The sequence below is a fragment of the Mobula birostris genome, chromosome 3 (genome assembly GCF_030028105.1).
Source record: "Mobula birostris isolate sMobBir1 chromosome 3, sMobBir1.hap1, whole genome shotgun sequence".
Lineage (NCBI taxonomy): Eukaryota > Metazoa > Chordata > Chondrichthyes > Myliobatiformes > Myliobatidae > Mobula > Mobula birostris.
The window spans coordinates 43,145,539-43,163,568 of record NC_092372.1 but is presented as its reverse complement, the minus strand read 5'-3'; the positions used below and the strand labels follow the sequence as shown (position 1 = coordinate 43,163,568).

At 39.1% G+C, this 18,030-nt stretch overlaps 1 protein-coding gene across 2 annotated transcripts in view; it reads left to right on the top strand.

The window, feature by feature from the left end:
* Positions 1–656: 656 nt before the first annotated feature.
* The window catches only part of slc38a9 (solute carrier family 38 member 9), a 46,668-nt gene continuing 29,294 nt past the window's right edge, over positions 657–18,030 (top strand). Inside the window, exons 1-6 of one of the 2 annotated variants that reach the window (XM_072252526.1) lie at positions 657–740; positions 13,087–13,238; positions 14,249–14,378; positions 15,229–15,350; positions 15,898–15,961; positions 16,232–16,322. In XM_072252526.1, coding sequence (XP_072108627.1) covers positions 13,165–13,238; positions 14,249–14,378; positions 15,229–15,350; positions 15,898–15,961; positions 16,232–16,322 — 481 coding nt within the window. In that variant the 5' untranslated portion in view covers positions 657–740; positions 13,087–13,164. Of the gene's footprint in view, positions 809–13,086; positions 13,239–14,248; positions 14,379–15,228; positions 15,351–15,897; positions 15,962–16,231; positions 16,323–18,030 lie in introns of both variants that reach the window. The other variant, XM_072252525.1, reaches the window with a different exon arrangement.

Sequence of the window (18,030 nt, the reverse complement as noted above, 5' to 3'; positions counted from 1 at the left end):
CAGGTGACCCCACTGCCTGGCGTCAGTGGTCGCATAACTTGGACTTGTGTGATCTGCGCCAGCTGTCCACCACCTGCTCCGTGTCCGTGACCCTGATCGGTGGCTAAGCAGGTGCTACACCTTGTCTAAGGGTGACCTGCAAGCTAGCGGAGGGAAGGAGCGCCTTACACCTCCTTTGGCAGAGACGTATCTCCACCCCGCCACCCAATGAATAAAGTCTTTAATTGTTGTTACTAACTCATGAATTAATGATAATCTGCACTCCAAAATCACTATGGCACGCAAGAGATTTTTTTTCAGATTATCGCCAATTTGGACACGCGCTCTCAAAAATGCTCGCCACCTTGCCCTGGCACATGTACCGTTTTCATCACCGGTCATATATTATATTCAATCCTTCTAACGATAATCGCATGAATGAGAATCTGTTATTGCACCAAACTAAAGTTAATGTACAGCATTGTGACTCCAAGTATCGAACATACAGGCATTTTAGTTCTTGCATTCTGTTTCAAATATACACTGCTGACCCATCTAATGTGAAACATTTCTTAAATATGCAGAGACTATAATTTTGCTGAAGCATGGACAATGCATTGCACCCGGAGCTCAATCGATTCGTGCACCACGTCATGCGCGTGAGCGTAAGGTGTGCACGTGATCACAAGGCTCCGGTGGGGAGCCCGACTTGGCCTGAGACGGCAGGCGAGACCGGCGCAGTCAGCAGCGCGGCAACTGAGGTACGGGGACTCGGGAAGGGCGCTCCCAGCTGGGCACCGGAGTCTTCTGAGGCAGTCGTAGTCTTTCGGTGAGAGTGGATGGGGGGGGGGTGCCGGGTGACAGCCGCGCCACAGCCGCGCCTGCGTACATTGCCTGAGAGGCGAAGGGTTGGGTGGGTTTACGGTGGGTGTTGTATGGTGGTGCGCTGTCGCGTTTCCTTGGGAGTCCTGTCCGGGGAGGTGGGGAAATAGTACCCTCGGCTCTGGTTGGTGAAATTGACCCTGGTGCAAAGGCTGTGGTTCACACTCTGTTTTGGACTAGATTGTTTATGGAGGATGGAATATGCTGCATTTTCTTTAAAAACAAGAAGAAAATGTGCGTGTGTCGGGGAGGGTGAAGGGGCAGGGGAGAGTAAGTCAACCTCGAGTTTGAGAATCGTTGTTCCGTATAAGGCACTTTTTCATTCAAGAGAAGGTTGTCACTTCCTCATTCAGAGCAGATTTTTTTTAAAGAAACCGCGTACGGGAAAGATGTGAAATTCCACACCTTCTGGAATTTCCAAAGGACGAATAAATCAAGCATTTTCATTATTGGTATTAAAGAAAACAAAGATCTGGAAATGTCAGTAAATCACCTATACTGTTCAGGTTGAAGATCTTCTGTCAGAGCAAGCTAGAAATCAAAACGTGCTTTAACTTGCAGAGATAGGAGAGTTGTGGAAATAATTAAAGGAAGTACCGAATAGTTGGAGAGCAAGAGAAGCTTTACGCGTGGTGTGTCAGTGCTGGTTCTGAGTCCGAATCAAAACAAAATGCTAGAACCTTCATACCACCTCCTCGCTGAATTTAAGTTAAAAGGGAAGTCTTTTTGGTAGCGTGGAGGCTATGGCTGTTTAGATGACACAATCCTCTCAACTGCCATCTAGTTATAGGATGAATCAAAGAAGTTAAGAGAAAAAAAGAACAAAAATAACATACCAGATCTGGATATAGTTGTTAATTTCAAACAAAAGAAAATTTGCCCTTGCCCTGCAAATCGGGACAGTATCTGTAGAGAGAGAAAAACTTGTTACAAGTGCATTACAATGAATGGCACTGACATAAGCAAGAAAAGCTGTTTGTCTGAAGTTGTACCTGCAGAGATAACGAGTCAACTTTCCTGCATCTGCATAAAGAAGGTGGGAAATATGTGTGCTTTAAGTTACAGAGAGTGAGGTGGATGGAGAATAAAGGAAATGTATATGATAATGTGGAGACCAAGATTGATCAGGTAGCAATTATACTGAATGGATGATAACATTGCCTACCAGCCTTCTCCTTCCCACCCTCCCTCCACCTTCTTTACAGGGCCCCTGCCCCCTCCCCCTTCAGTCCTGAGAAGGGTCTCTGCCCGAAACGTTGACTGTTTGTTTCCATGGATGCTGCCCGACCTGCTGAGTCCCTCCAGCATGTTGTGCATGATACCTCTATTCAGTATGTGAAGGTTTTCTGAGTTTCCTGCTGCATATCACTAAATTTTCCATCCCACTTCTGCACTGATCTTCACTGTTTTAACGAAATTCAATGTAACCCTGAGAAATAGTCTTTGGGACTCCATTGAAACCCTGAGAAATAGTCTTCGGGACTCCATTGAAACAACTTCAGACAAACAGCTTTTCTTGCTTATGTCAGTGCCATTCATTGTAATGCACTTGTAACAAGTTTTTCTCCCTCTACAGATACTGTCCTGATTTGCAGGGCAAGGGCAAATTTTCTTTTGTTTGAAATTAACAACTATATCCAGATCTGGTATGTTATTTTTGCTCTCTTTTACTCATAACTTCTTTGATTCATCCTGTAACTAGATGGCAGTGAGAAGATTGTCATCTAAACAGCCGTGGTCTCCATGCAACCAAAAAGACTCCCTTTTTAACTTGAATTCAGAGAGGAGGAGGTCTGGCATGACCCTTTCATGCTCTCCAAACATATTATTATATAATTACAGTACATTGTTTTTATACTTAGATTCCTAACAAAGGCAATTTTCTAAGATTCAGTAACTTTTGGTGGCTGATGTTTGAAAAGAGAAAGAAACAAAAGAAAAATCGCACTAATTAACAAATCTCCAACTCTTGGTCAATGCCAACCTCACTTGTGTCATTTAATCTCGGTGTCTATCCTATCACTATTGTTCTTTGTTCTCTTACCTCTAGAAATAACAGAAACCTGTAGTTGGTTTTGGTGTAAGTTGCAATTGTAACTAATATTTTGAAGCTTTTGTGCAATTTGATCATAGGTTTAAATAAACATTTTTCCTAATAGAGCTGTTCAGGAATATGTAAGTTTGCTGATTGCAAAAGGCAGGGTGGTGAAAAGAGATGGTGGTGTGGCTTGCATTTTTTTAAAAACTTCTCTTTGAAATAATTATCTGCATTTTAACAAGTCATGGGATTTTTCCACATTTTCGTGTGTTTTTATTACACAGCAATTGGTAGCAGCTGAAGGAATTGAGGGATATAGGTTTCATGCAAGAAAACAGTCATGAGGTTATACGGTAACCATGATCTTGTTGAATGATGGTGCAAGCATGCAGAGCTAAGTGGCCCCCTCCTGCTTTCTGAACATGTAAGAGCATCATTGTAAACAAAACAAAGAAGAAAATATGTTGGGGGTTGTGTACTGGCTCAATATTACATGTTATGTTTGAATTGTGCGCTAGTAGCATCTGCACAGGACTGAGTTGACTTTTAACTTGTATGTTCAGTGCATACAAACATGAAGTATGGGGCTAGATGAAGTGTAGGCCTTAGCTGCCTTGTGTCTAGGTTTCAAAGCACTCTGGATTTCTTAAGTATGGTTTGATTGACTATTGCTACCGGAAGCCCTGTTCCTGAAAGTTTTGACATCTGGCAAATCTCCACCCCAGCTTGCACTGTCAAAGTTTAATGTTTTTGAATGCCTCTGACAGAGAGAAGATAAGAGAATAGCGTTGAAAGGGATAATAAATCAGCCATGATAGAATGGCAGAGCAGACTTGATGGGCTGAATGGCCGAATATTGCTCCTAAATCTTGTAATCTGAAGATTGGAGAAAAATTAATTTAATGGAAGAACACATTAAACTTTATTAAAGCTGGACTTGGGAGAAAGGGGAAAACAATTCCTTTTTCCCTTCTTTACTGCTATCTCGCACTTTTAACTTTTACACTTTTAATGGATTTTATTAATTTTTTAACAAGATCCAATGATGACAAACTCATTTGCAACCCAGGGGCACTGGTTGATGATTATTCTTGCAGGCTTCTTTGGGATTTGGTACTGTATGAGTACTGAATGAGAGGAGATCTCAGTGGAGGCTACCTCAGTAAATATATTTAAGACAAGGTAGGATAGATTTTTGCATAGTAGGAGAATTGGGGTTATGGGGGGGAAAAGGCAGGTAGGTGGAGATGAGTCCATGGCCAGATCAACCATGATCTTATTGAATGGCTGAGCAGGCTCGACGGGCCAGATGGCCTACTCCTGCTCCTAATTCTTATGTACTATATGTTGATGATTTGGACTTTATCTTCCTCCTGTTCAACAAGTTTGAAGATGATACAAAAATTGGCCAAATGATTGAGAATGAGGAGGACCGTGTTATATTGTAGGAAGAAATGAATAGTATTGTCAGTTGGATAGAGAAGTGGCAAATGGAATTTTAATCCAGAAAAATTAGGTAATGGATTTAGGAAGTTACAACTAAGTGTGGGAGTACAAATCAGAGGATAGTGAGGTACAGAAGAATATGGGATACCTGTACAGAGGACCTTGAAGTTAGAGGGGAGGTTTACTAAATTGTTCAGAAATGCACATGGGATGTTTTTGGTTATTAGCTGAGGCACAGAATATAACAGCAGAGAGATAATGCTGAAATTGTGTAGCATGTCGGTAGCACAGTTAATGATTCTGTATTGTTCTAGTCAACATTTTGCAGAAAAAGTGTGGTTGCACTGGATACGGTTCAGGAAAGATTTGCAGGATATCTTTTCTGGAGCATGTTAATATGTGAGCAAACAGTGGATAGGCGAGGTTTGGTTTTATTGGGAAGGTGGGGGTTGAAGATGATTTTAAATGGGGATGTGATTATTGTCCCAGACTTGCAACACACTTTTTATATCAGAAGGTATTTGGCAATGTTTTTATTGAATCAAAATTAATTTAGAATTCTTTTGTTATTAAATACCACTTTCAGATGAAATACTTTTTCCTTAAAAGGTGTCCCAAAACTTTATTGTATGGAATTAATGTCATTGATCAAAGGGTAAAAGTGAAAGTGAAGACAAAGTTTTGATAGCATCTTGGCCTGAAAAGTAGCAGAGGCAGAGACATCCATCGTACTTGAATGTGCATTTGAAGATTTGTGACTTGCAAAGTGCTGGCTAAGCTAGGTTGTATTCTTTATGATCTGGACAGATCTTGAGATTCAAATGGCAGAGAAATGGGTCTTTCAGCCCACTGTAAAATATCCATCCCATTTACCAGAAGCTGTTCCACAGCCTTCAATGCCTTCACGATTCAAAGGGTCATTTGGTACCAAATGGAGTGAGTCTCTGCATCCCCCATCCCCTCGGGGAGTATGTTTCAGATGGTAATCACTGTTAAAATTTTTCTTCAGATCCCATATAACCCTTTAATGCTTTGCCAATGGCTTTAGACACCTCTTCTGGGGTAGAAAATTCTAACCATTAGCCTTTTTCTATGCCTCTCGTAATTCTGTATTCTTCACTTCTCCCTTCTCCCAGCCTCCACTCCAAACAAACCCACAAAAAAACACAAAACAATCCAGGCTTTCACATAACTGAAATGTAATATCCTAGCGAATCTTCTTTTTACTCTTGTGCAATTAGTTTCTTTCCATAGTGTGTTCAGACTGTGCAGAGCTAATTAAAATTGTAAGCCATATTCTCAGCTTTGTAAACAATATTCCTTGAAGGTCAATATATTGAACCTTCTGAACTAGTTCTATTTTCTCTAGTATTTCAAAGGTTATAACAAGGTTTGTCCTTTGCTTTACAAATTTGTGCTGATCGTAGCTTTACTACTGGGTGTTTTCCTATTTTCTATATAGTGTGCAGAGTTGTAGTAGTTAGGTGTTGGGTAAGTCCCTTGTCACTGTGATTTACCATAGAGTTTTAAATTAGAGATTGGTTTTACGTACAGTGTTGACCTAAAAATTGCATTTTCTGAAGTTATCCTGGTTTTGTTAGTTTAAGTAATCATTTCACCTTTGTTCTCTCCTCTCTCTGTGCACACTCTATATTAGTGGATTTTGCCTGGTGAAAGATGAGCTGCAGTATGTCATTTACCCCACTCCAATTCATTTGTTAATGTCAGTAAATACTTTTTAACAAATTTGTGTATTTCAACCTCTTTCCTATCACTGACGTGAAGCAATTAAAGTTGTAGGTCTTAGTTATCTTTGTTGTTTTGTTTTAAATTATTAATACATAATCTTTAAAAAAGGCAGAATATGTGGAATTGCAGATTTAGTTCTGCAGATTATGGCATCACTGGCAAGATGCCATAATCAAATAAGACATAACTTATCATTTTAGAAAGCTGAATATAATCAAATTTAGTCAAAATTGTTTTATGAAAGATAAAGCTTCTTTGACAAATTTGCCTGGATTCTCTGAGGATGGGACAGTGTGACTTGAGGGGAACCTGTAGATGCAGTGTGATTAGATGTCAAAGGCATTTGGAAAAAGTGCCGTATGAAAGGCGAGTATGTAAGATTAAGAGCCCAAGGTTTTGGAGGAAGTCTGTTAGACTGAAGTGCAGAGGGACCAAAGGACCATTGTGTTTATATCACAGGAAGTTAATAGGCATGTTGACGTTATTGCAAAGGTTTGGAATTTAAGAAGTTTTGTTACAGTTTAGTGTGTTGTGAGGCTGTACCTGGAATATTGTGCATTAGTTTTGGTTTCCTTAGAGTGAAGGATATGGTGAAATTGGAGGCAATCCAAGAGACGTTCAGACTAATTACTGGGATGAGAGGGTTGTCCGATCAAGAGGCGCGATGATTTGGGTTTGTATTCCTAGGAGTTTGGAAGAATGTGCGGTGACCTAATTCAAACAAGTAAGATCTAAGGGGCCTTGATATGGTAGATATTTGGAGGATATGTAATTTTTTAGTAATATTACAAATGTTTGATTAAGCATTCTTTGTTTGTATAATTCATTATGAACTATATGTAGGAAGTGTGTGGAATGGCATACATTGTTATGCCACCACATCATATGTGCACACCTCACTGAAGTAAAACTAAATATATTTGGGGCTCCAGGGTTTTTTTCTCAATTAGTTTCAGGGGTTAGAAACCAGGAGTGGTGACGAGGAAATTTTAAAATGAACCTGAGAGGGCTACCGACCTGTTGAAGTGAAGCATGTTTTTTTTCCTTCAGAAGGGGAGAGGGAGAAGCAATCAAGTTTTTTAAAAAAAGAGGCTGAAAACAGTCCAAGTTCATGGTTTCATAAACAGTGAATACCAGCTGATAATGATGACAACAACAGATGCATTCAGTTGCAAAACAGATAACTGGTTGATTACACTGAATAAATTGAGAATATTTTGAAGCAAATAAAATGGCCAATGAAAAGCGAGTGCCAGTTTGGCCGAGTGCAGTATGTGGAAATGCATACAATTTGCTTAGAAGTTTAACTGCTCCAACCAAACCAACTGAAATGAGTTTTGCAGATATTGTGAACGTAAGATGTAGGTGCAGAATTAGGTCATTTGGCTGATTGAGTCTGTTCCACCATTTCATTATGACTGATTAAATTTTCCTCTCAGACCCAATCTCCTGCCATATCCCTTCATGCCCTGACCAATCAAAAACCTATCAACCTTTGCCTTAAATATACATACAGACTTGGCCTCCACAGCTGTGTGTGGCAAAGAATTCCAGTGATTCATCACTTTCTGGCTAAAGAAATTCCTCCTCATCTCCATTCTAAAAGGATGTTCCTCTATTCTGTGTCCATTGGTCTTAGACTCTCTCACCATAGGAAACATCCTCTCCACATCCACTCTGAAGGCCTTTCAACATTTGATAGGTTTCAATGAGGTTGCCCCTCGTTCTTCTGAATTCTAGTGACTAGAGGCCCAGAGCCATCAGTTGCTCTTCATACGACAAGCCATTTTATCCCAGAGTCATTTTTGTGAACCTCCTTTGAACCGTCTCCAGTTTCAGCATACCCTTTCTAAGATAAGGGGCCCAAAACTGCTCTCAATGCTCCAATTGAGGCCTCACCAGTGCCTTATAAAGTCTCAACATTATATCCTTGCTTTTGTATTCTAGTCCTCTTGAAATGAATGCTAACATTGCAATTGCCTCTTTCACCACAGACTCGGCCTGCAATTTAACCTTTAGGGAATCCTGTACAAGGACTCCCAAGTCCCTTTACGCCTCAGTTTTTGTATTTTTTCCTCCACTTAGAAAATAGTTAACCTTTTCAATTCTTCTATCAAAGTGCATGACCATACACTTCCCAACACTATTCCAGCTGCCATTTCTTTACCTATTCTCCGAATCTAAGTTCTTCTGTAACCTCTACTTCCTCAAGCTTCCTCTACTATCTGCCCCTCCACCTACCTTCATATCATCAAACTTTGCAACAAAGCCATCAATTCCATCATCCAAATCATTGACGTTTAACGTAAACAGCCAACCGGAAAAGGCTCCCTTTATTCCCACTCTTTGCCTCCTGCCAATCAACCACTGCTTTAACCATGGTAGAATCTTTCCTGTAATACTATGGGCCTCGTTTAAGTAGCCTCGTGTGCCACTTTGTCAGAGGCCATCTGAAAATCCAAATGCACAACATCAACTGATTCTCCTTAGTTTATCCTGCTTATTATTTCTCTAAAGTATTCCAACAGATTTGTCAGGCAAGATTTTCACTTGAGGAAACCATGCTGACTGCAGCTGTTTTATCATGTGCCTCCAAGTACCCAGAGACCTCATCCTTAATAATCACCTCCAATGTCTTCCCAACCAGAGGTTAGACTAACTGACCTATAGTTCCCTTTCTTCTGCTTTTCTCCCTTCTTGTAGTGACATTTGCAATATTCCAGTCTTCAGAAACCATTCCAAAATCTAGTGATTCTGACAAGATTATTACTAATGTCTCCATGATATCTTCAGCCACCTCTTACAGAACCCTGGTGTGTACATCACGTGGTCCAGGTGACTCGGCTACCTTTAGACCTTTCAGTTTCCCAAGAGCCTTCTCTCTAGTAATAATATCTACATATAGCAGAATTAAAAGGAAGGGGAGATAATTTCAGCTCATGTGTCCAAGTATTGACAGTTCAGTGATGGGTTTAATGATGCACTGAGAGATTATTAGTTTATGGAAACTTAAAGAAGGCATTCAAAAACAGCTCCGAACTGAACCATAACTTGCATTTTAAAAGAACAGTTGAAATCGTTGCATCAATGGAAACGGCAGCCAGAGACACAAGTCAGGAATGAAAGTGAGCGTGAACAAAATTGCAACATCTAAACAATGTGGTACTGTTGTAATGGGGCTCTCATACACCAGACCAATGTAGCTTTAAAGACAAAACTTGCAGAAATTGCAACAAAGTAGGACACATACGAAAAGCATCCCAGACAGACAATATTAAATGGACTGCACAGGAAGAGAAAAAGATAAAAATTCAAGTTGCAGTTTCAAAAAGAGTACTAATCTGCATGTTGTTGATGAAGAATTTGATAATGAGGGTGACACAGGATTGGGTAGCCTTCAGATTTACAATATGAAAGCTAACAATAGACAAGCAATATGGCTTACTCCAGAAGTGAAAGGCAAATTAATTAAAATGGAATTAGACACTGGTTCAGCTGTTTCAGTCATTCCACAAAACGAGTTTGAAAAGCATTTCAAAGGTACAAAACTGAAGACTGTAGATATCCAACTAGGAACTGGCACTGGAAAAAGATAACTCCTGTGGGAATGACCATGTGCATCCATCCACCATTTGCATGTAACATGCCCTGCAATAGAGTTAACTGAAAACGAATTAAGAAACTTGCTGGATTATGCTATAGCATTGTTCAATGTTGGCATATGAAAAACTAACTTGTCAAGGGTTAAATAGTATTAAATGGACATGCCACAGATTTACAAAGCCTGTCTGGCTCCTTGTACCATCTATGATAAAATGGCCAGTGAGCTAGGTAACAAGGAGGCTGAAGAAATTATTTCCAAGGTTGAGTGGAGCCCATGGTCAATGCCAATGTTCTCAGTTTCCAAGAAGGATGGTTCTGTCAGGATCTGTGACGATTTTAAGGTCGCCATCGACCCAGTATTGAAACCGGATCAATACTCTCTGCCCAGGACGGAGGATATCTTTGCAACCTTTTCTGGAGAGAAACACTTCAGCAAAGTGGGCTTAGCTGAGGCCTACCTACAGATGGAGATGGAAGAAGATTCCAAAGTGTTTCTCACCAGAAACAGCCACAAAGGGCTTTATTGCTATAATAGACTTACTGTTGGAGTAGTATCCATACCTACACCCTGGCAGAAAGCAATGGGCCAGGTGCAGGAAGGCTGCCCAGGCACTCAGTGTTACCTGGATGACATCATTGTTACCAGTAAAGGTGACAAGGAACATGTCCAAGATCTCAAAACAGTACTCAAAAATATTAGAAGATTATGGGCTTGGAGCATAATGCGAGGTGTGAAGTCTTTAAACCAAGCATCACTGACTCTGGTCACACCGTTGATGCCCAAGCATTACACAAGTGTACTGAGAAAATTTAAGCAGTGCGAGATACCCCAAGGCCAAAGCACATGTAACAGTTGCAGTCCTCCTTAGAATTGGCAATTACTATAATAGGTTCCTGCCAAACCTGACTACTGTGTTGCACCCCCTGAATTCGTTACTACAGATCAGGAAGAAATGGCAATGGACAAAGCAGTCTGAGGTGTCTTTCCAAAGGGCAAAGGAGGTGGTACTCACACAATATGATCCACGTCATCAGCGAAGCTTGACTGTAACAAGCCTTACGGTATAAGTGCGGTCATATCACATGTTTTGGATGATGGAAGTAAACGCCCCATAGCTTTTGCATCACATTCTCTTTCCACGACAGAGAACAATTGCGTACAGATTGAAGGGAGGCCTTGAATCTTGTTTGGGGTGTAAAATGTTTCAACCAATACTTGTATGGGAGAGAGTTTACCCTCATTGCTGATCATCAGCCGCTAATGTCCATCTTCAATCCACAGAAGGGTGGTTTATAGCAGTGGATGCAGGTACAAAGTGGCCAGAAGTGTTCCAAATGGCTTTTTTTGTCATGAATGACCTGATCTAGGGAAATTCAACTTCATACAAGTTCTACTGTATATTTGCAAAACATTCTCAAGCTAGTAATAAAGTTACATGGTATTTATTAATAACTGAATACAGTATATATTCACTTGTTTAGTTATAGTGTTATGAATATTCAGTGAAATAAAAATAATAAAAGCAAGTGTTTAACACCATCATCCCTTCAGTGCTAATCAACAAGCTTCAAAGCCTGGACCTCTTGCCTCCCTCTGCAACTGGATTATACTTCCTGATTGGGAGATCAGTCAGTGCAGATCAGTGATAACATCTTGTTGACAATTAACATGGGGACACCTCAAGGATTGTGGCTTACTCACTGCTCTACTCCATTCATGACTATGTGACTAATCACAGCTCAGTCTATCTGTAATTTTGACAATGGTATAATGACAATGATGCATTGAAGAGAGGTAGAGAGGTTGGCTGGTTAAGTAGTGTTGCAATAAGCTTGCACTCGGTCAGCAAGACCAAGGAAATGATTGTGTACTTCAGGCAGGGAAAGTTGGGAGAAGACACAGCATTCCTCATTGAGGGACTGGCAGCAGAAAGAGTGAGCTGTTTCATGTGCCTGGGCATCAACATTTTGTCTTGGGCCCAACACAATGCAATTACAAAGAAGGCATCTCTATGGCTCTACTTCATCCAGAGTTTGAGGCAGCTTGGTGTGTCACTAAAGACTCAGTAAATGTCTGATGAACTGTGGAGAAAATTCTGCCTGGTTGTATCAAGGCTGATGTGGATTCTCCAATGCACAGGATCACAAGAGGCTGCAGAGTGTCTTGTCTCAGCCAACTCCATCGCAGCTTTCCTTACCACCAGGGACGTCTTCAAGAGGCAGTGCCTCAAGAAGGTGGTATCCATCACCTAGGACTTTCAGCATGCCCTCTTCTTGCTGCTGCCATCAGGGAGGAGGTACACTCAATGATGCAGTTTTTTTCCCCCTCTGCCATCAGGTTTCTAAATAGTCCATGAACCCTACCTTGTTCCTTTTAGTTTTGCACAATTTATTTACTTGTGTAATTTGTCTTTACACTGACTTGCTGCTGCAAAGCAACGAATTTCACGTCAGTTCAGTTAGTACAATAAATCTGATTATTTCTGAAGGACAGTCCAGTATCAGTTATTGTTTTTTTTTAAAGAAAAACAGGTAATCCTGATTTGCAGAGAAATCACCTTGTGGTCAGTTCTTAGGAATGGAATCTGGGGCTGCTTATACAAGCTTTCACTGTTTCTGATAGTCTACTCCAATGCCTTTCTTATTGAAATCCCTTCGTAAACTCTAGTGTCTGGTCTGTTTCTGGTGTTCTCTCTGCTGACTTAGACTATTAATGTTTTACATTTTAAAACTTTTATTTATCTCTAAATTGTGATCAAATATGTTATCAAATACTCTGTCTATTTGTTTTGTTGCCGTCTTTAAGAATGGAGCTGGCTGAGTCATCGCACTCTGCAGCCTGTTGTGATACTGTGCATTGGAGCCTCCATCCCAGGCTTGATGCAACCAGTCAGAATGTTCTCCAGGCTTGTGAGGCACGACCTGCCCCTCTCGAAGCCACGCTAATCAGACTTTTGGTCTCAAAATGCTCATAAATCCCATCTCCAAGATTTCCCTCCATTAGTTTGCCCACCACTGATGTGTGTAAGATTTGCTGGACAATAATTCCCTAATTGTCCCTATTGCCTTTCCTGAACAAAGATAACATTTGCCACCTTCCAATTTTCTGGTACTACTTATGTGTCTATTGGGATCGCAAAGATCATTGCCAAAGGTGCAGCAATCTCTTCTCTCACTTCCCATATTAATCCAGGGTATATCCATTTTCTAGGAATACAACCCCCTCCCCCCACCATCGCAAATATGAATGGGTTGTCTGTTGTCCTAAAAATGCACTTTTACTCAAAGTGCAATGAGTTGGTGATGAGGATTTGATATGGTTTGGTTTCACTGCTTTCTTTAAATGCCTTTTTTTCCACAAATTATTTATGTCTATCTGAATGATACAGGACTCCAAACAACTGCAAGAACAGATACCAACAGAAAAACATTGTACTTGGGCCTCCAAGCTCCAAATAAACTAAAATATGGCAGATGATTTTGAGCCTTTGTTGTCACCTGATTTCGAACATGAAGAGAAACCAGAATTAAATTCAAGAAGGTAAGACTTAAGGAAGTCTTCATTATTGGCCAAATGGCTATCTCGTATGTGAGTGAGAAACAAAAATTCAGTGCACAAATGTAATTTTATTTGTAAAAGAAAATGCAAATATTAGGATCTTCTATTTTATTTTGCTTTTAAATGCACAATTAAGCTTTTAGAGTGGGCTAGTGAAGAGTTATAGAGAGAGCCTTTTTCATTCTGCTTTTGGGAAGAGACAATGTTGAATGGTTACAAGAAGTATTACTATCAGAATTATTGTTTTGTCTTTTCTCTGTGGGACTAAACAAAATATTGATTATTCACACTGGGGTTTGGCAGAGAGTGCTGTATTTATTCTAGATGCCAATGTTGAGATGATCCTCTTCATGCCCAGTCATCTCACCTGATTAATACAAAAACAATTAACTAGGAAAATTATTGACCAGGTTTTCACCTGCTGAGCACATTTATCATTCTCTCAACTAATGCTTCGACTGTGAAAAACACAAAAAACTGTTATCAAACAAATGGTTTCTTTAGTGGTTTTCTGAGGCATTCTAACCATTCATAATTCTTATTGTTGAAGCATGATACTCTCTTCAGTTCTAAGGATTAGATTTAAATCGGTTAACTTGCCAAAGGCCATGGGTCTTGCTGGGTTTTGCAACTTAGTGTTACACCATGCAGTGCATTTTGCACTTGTATAGCCACTCCAAGTTACATTTTATTGTGCATTCTGATCCTTTGACAAGGGAGATTAATAACTACATCTCTTCCTATTCTGAAATGAATGTGTATTGACTGAATATTTAACGGAGTCTTGTATGTCATTGCTAGCATCAATTGATTCTGTACCATTTCTCTTAGTTTGAAGGACAATGAATGTTAATGTTCTCCAGAGTTTGGCTAGTATTAATGAAGAAAATTGACATTCTTACATATGACTTTTGTGTTGAGGAATTGTAAAATCATTGCACTTTATTACATGTACACAAGAACAAATATAAAAGAAATTGTCTTATTTGCAGACCTTTCTATGTACCACGCAACAACCTGTATGGCAACACACCACCTGAAGAACAGATTACAACCAAAGCTTCAGCAATGAACAGCCGTATTCAGTATTACAGCAAGTTGACTACTACACACAAAACATTGGTATTGCATTTTCTCATGTTTGTGAAACATAGAATCAGAATCAGGTTTTTTTTTAAATCATGGATGTGTATCGTGAAATTTGTTAACAGCAGCAGCAACAGTTCAATGCAATACAATATAGAAAGGGGAAAAAGTAAATCAATTACAGTAAGTATATATGTTTATTGAATAGATTAAAAAATTACAAAAACTATATATATACTTATTTATTAGTAAAAGTATTAACTTTTCATTACAAAGAAGCTTGGACAAAATTTATATGCCTGAATTTCTTTTTGACTCCATCTTCATTCATTTAGTTGGAGATTTAAAAAAAAACCTTATCTCCACTCATGATTTGATGAATTATCTGGTCAGTGGGTGAGTCATTCCAAGCAGATGACTGCTTATTTTCTGTGGCTTGATTTCACAAATCTCTGAGAAGGCAATAAGAAAAGAAATTGACTTCCTCATCTCATTAGCACATTGTATATACATAGATTTTAGTTGACTATGGGTTTAGGATATGTTCGATAGAAATTAGATATTGTTTGGGGAATTCTGAGAAGGCTGGTAAAATTAGAAGTGAATACATCTGACAGATTGCAGAGGGAAATGTAATGTAGAGTGGGGCAAAGGCATGCAAGCCAAAGGAGCATGAAATAAACCCCAGCTATAAAATAACACCTGTGCTGTTCTTCTGTCACTAATAGTGTTCATACATGAGCATCCACATCAGCCTCCAATTGGTTCTGCATTTCTGTGGTGAGGGTTGATCAGTACAGAACATTTTGGGTCATGAGCATTGAAATTTACAAAAGGAATTGAATTTTCTTTCTTTATACGTTGCTAATATTTAAGTATTTTACAGGTGCCACCTCATCATGTCATTCCAGCTGAAGAGGAAATTTATGTTTACAGTCCTTTAGGAAGTGCTCTGCAATTTGAAAGTAGCATAGATGGCTTTGGAAAGAATCCCAGCATAGTCACTATGTATGTATAAATTTTACTTTGTAAGAATCTTGAGCTTAATTGCTGCCATGTGAAATATTTAAGACTAGAATTTCAACCAAAGGATCAGAATTGTGATTGCACTATTTCTTAGGAGGCTATTTAGCCCATTGAGTCTACGGTGTCTCCCGGAGTAATTCCATCAAACATATTTTTGACAGCCTTCTTTCTATTTCATAAGCTTATTGACTCCTGCCACCTGATTCTCCTCCCTGACATTAGGGGTAATTTACAGTAGCCATTTACTGTCAATCATCATATCTGGAATGTGGGAGCAAACTGTCACAGAATCTACATACTCCACGCAGACATCACTTTAGGGTAAGCTAGGTCACTGGAGCTGCAGGCAATTGTTCCATTTGCCACTCCACTTTACTACACAAGCACATCTTTAAAGGTAATGTTGATCACTACATAAACGAACAGCTCCATCTTTTGAAGGCATCAGATAAGTGTGCCCTAATGGCTGAAAAAAAGTTAACCTAATTCCTAAGAGGATTAAAAAGAATCTAATTTGATTTCTTTTCAGATTTTCTATTTGGAATACCATGATGGGCACATCCATATTGAGCCTTCCATGGGCATTGAAAGAGGTTAGAAGATCCTTGTGCATTTTATATTTTTCATCAATATTGTGCTTGAACAATTAAAACATTGCAACTCCACAAGCCATTCATTAATGTTCTGACTTCTTCAGCAAAGTAATAACCACAAGAGGTTCTACCAATGGAACTCAGCGAGTCAGACAGCATCTACTGAGGAAAATAAATAGTCAATGTTTTAGCCTGACTTGCTGAAATCCTCTTGCATTTTTGTGTGTCTTGCTTCAGAAAATGAGTATTGTGTTTTCTTTTCCCATTCAGGCAGGATTCACTTTTGGAATTATTTTGATCATTGCAATGAGCATTCTGATGCTATACTGTTGTTATCGAGTCGTGAAATCCCGACAGACAGGTGTGTATCTTTAAGTTTTGCAATAATCTTGTATTAATGCAATAAGAAGTATTTGCACTGAGGTGCAGGTATATGTATCATGTAGAGCGCAGCTGTTGTTGGTGGAATATAATGATGACAGGTATGTCTTGCAGCTGCGTGGAAATCTGTGTATAGAGTTGGCCACAAAATGATACAAAACTGCCCTTGTCATTTTTTTGTATGTTTGGGAAAATTATCTACTTGATATGTGGATAATTTTTTCCCCTATTTGCATAAACTTAAGGTCAGACCAAGGTCCCAACTTGAATTAAATCATATGGAAGAATTGATCATTTTTTGTATAACTACAGCGATCAGTTTCCAGAACATTTGTTACTCCTACTTTATGCTATTCTAATCAAGAGCAGTCTTTTACACAGCTTCACCTTAAGATCACAGCAAGATTTTGAACTTTCAATGGCAGTAGTTTTCTGGCTAATATTATTTCCTTCTAAGTATTAAACTGTTGTAATATGTTTAGACATGGGCATTAATGCCTGTTAATGCTTTTAGAATCAAAATGTTTATGCTTTTAGAATTTTAATGCTTCATGCTTTTAGAATCAAAATGTGCTTATGTTTATTGGGCTCAAAGAAAGATTAGTGATAATCTGTTATTCACAGGGCATTCATGATTCTGTCCCTCTGAGATGACAAGGGTTTGAAGTGGTCATTTAAACTAATTGTTAACAATGCGAATTGCCTTACATGTGAGATTAAAGTACACTTTTCAGTACATTTGTGAAAACACCTCTTTTTCAAATCGCAAGCGAGAGAATCTGCAAATTCTGGAAATCTGAGCAACACACACAATGAATTTGTGTTTCAGTAATCAGTAACTAGTTTCTATTTTTCATTTTAAGTTTTATATTGTTCATTGTTTAAGGAATGTTTATATGGATTTTTTTTGATTTGCAAGAACAGGATAGTTTTAGATAAAGGAAAGCTGCAATTATGCGTTTGACAATTTTAGATTAGCCAATTATATCAGCCTCACTTCTGGCCTTGGACATAGTTTTGCACTCCTGGATGTGAACAGCCATTTTGGTACTTTGTAATTTCCTTGTGATTGGTAGGTTAATGTTTTGTCAGGCTGTTTGGAGCAAATCTTTTAATTTTGCAGTTACTTAATCTTTTACATGGAATTATTCAACAAGTAAACAAGCAAAAATAAATGGAAAAATGAGCTCTGATTTGGGGGGAGGGTCTTTCATTGTTCTATTTACTCACTCTCTGCTACTAAGAGTACATAAGTGAACATGAATTAACATTTCACTGCTAAGCATTATCGGGTGAGGCTATTTGCTTCTGTAACCAAGAATTGTATGTCTTTCCTTGAATCAGCCTGATGTTGTCCCAAACAACATACGGAGGGCAAATTGAATGTAGCTAAGACCCATTTAATCAGCCTCTCATGACTGTGCTGTCAAGTAGTACTTGTCCATACCTATTCACCCTTGTGCAGTTTGGTTTTGCCAGGATTGCAGACCTTATCCAAATATTGACCAAAAAGCTGAATCCCAGAAGTCAGCTGAAAGTGCCTGACTTTGATTTTGAATTTGTATTTGATCACATGTGGCTTCAAGAATCCTTATTAACTCTGGTCATCAAGTGTACAAGAAGTGTTGGCTTGTTGGCCAACAACTTTACTTCCCCTGGGTTGTTACTGTAGGAGTTCTGCATAGTAT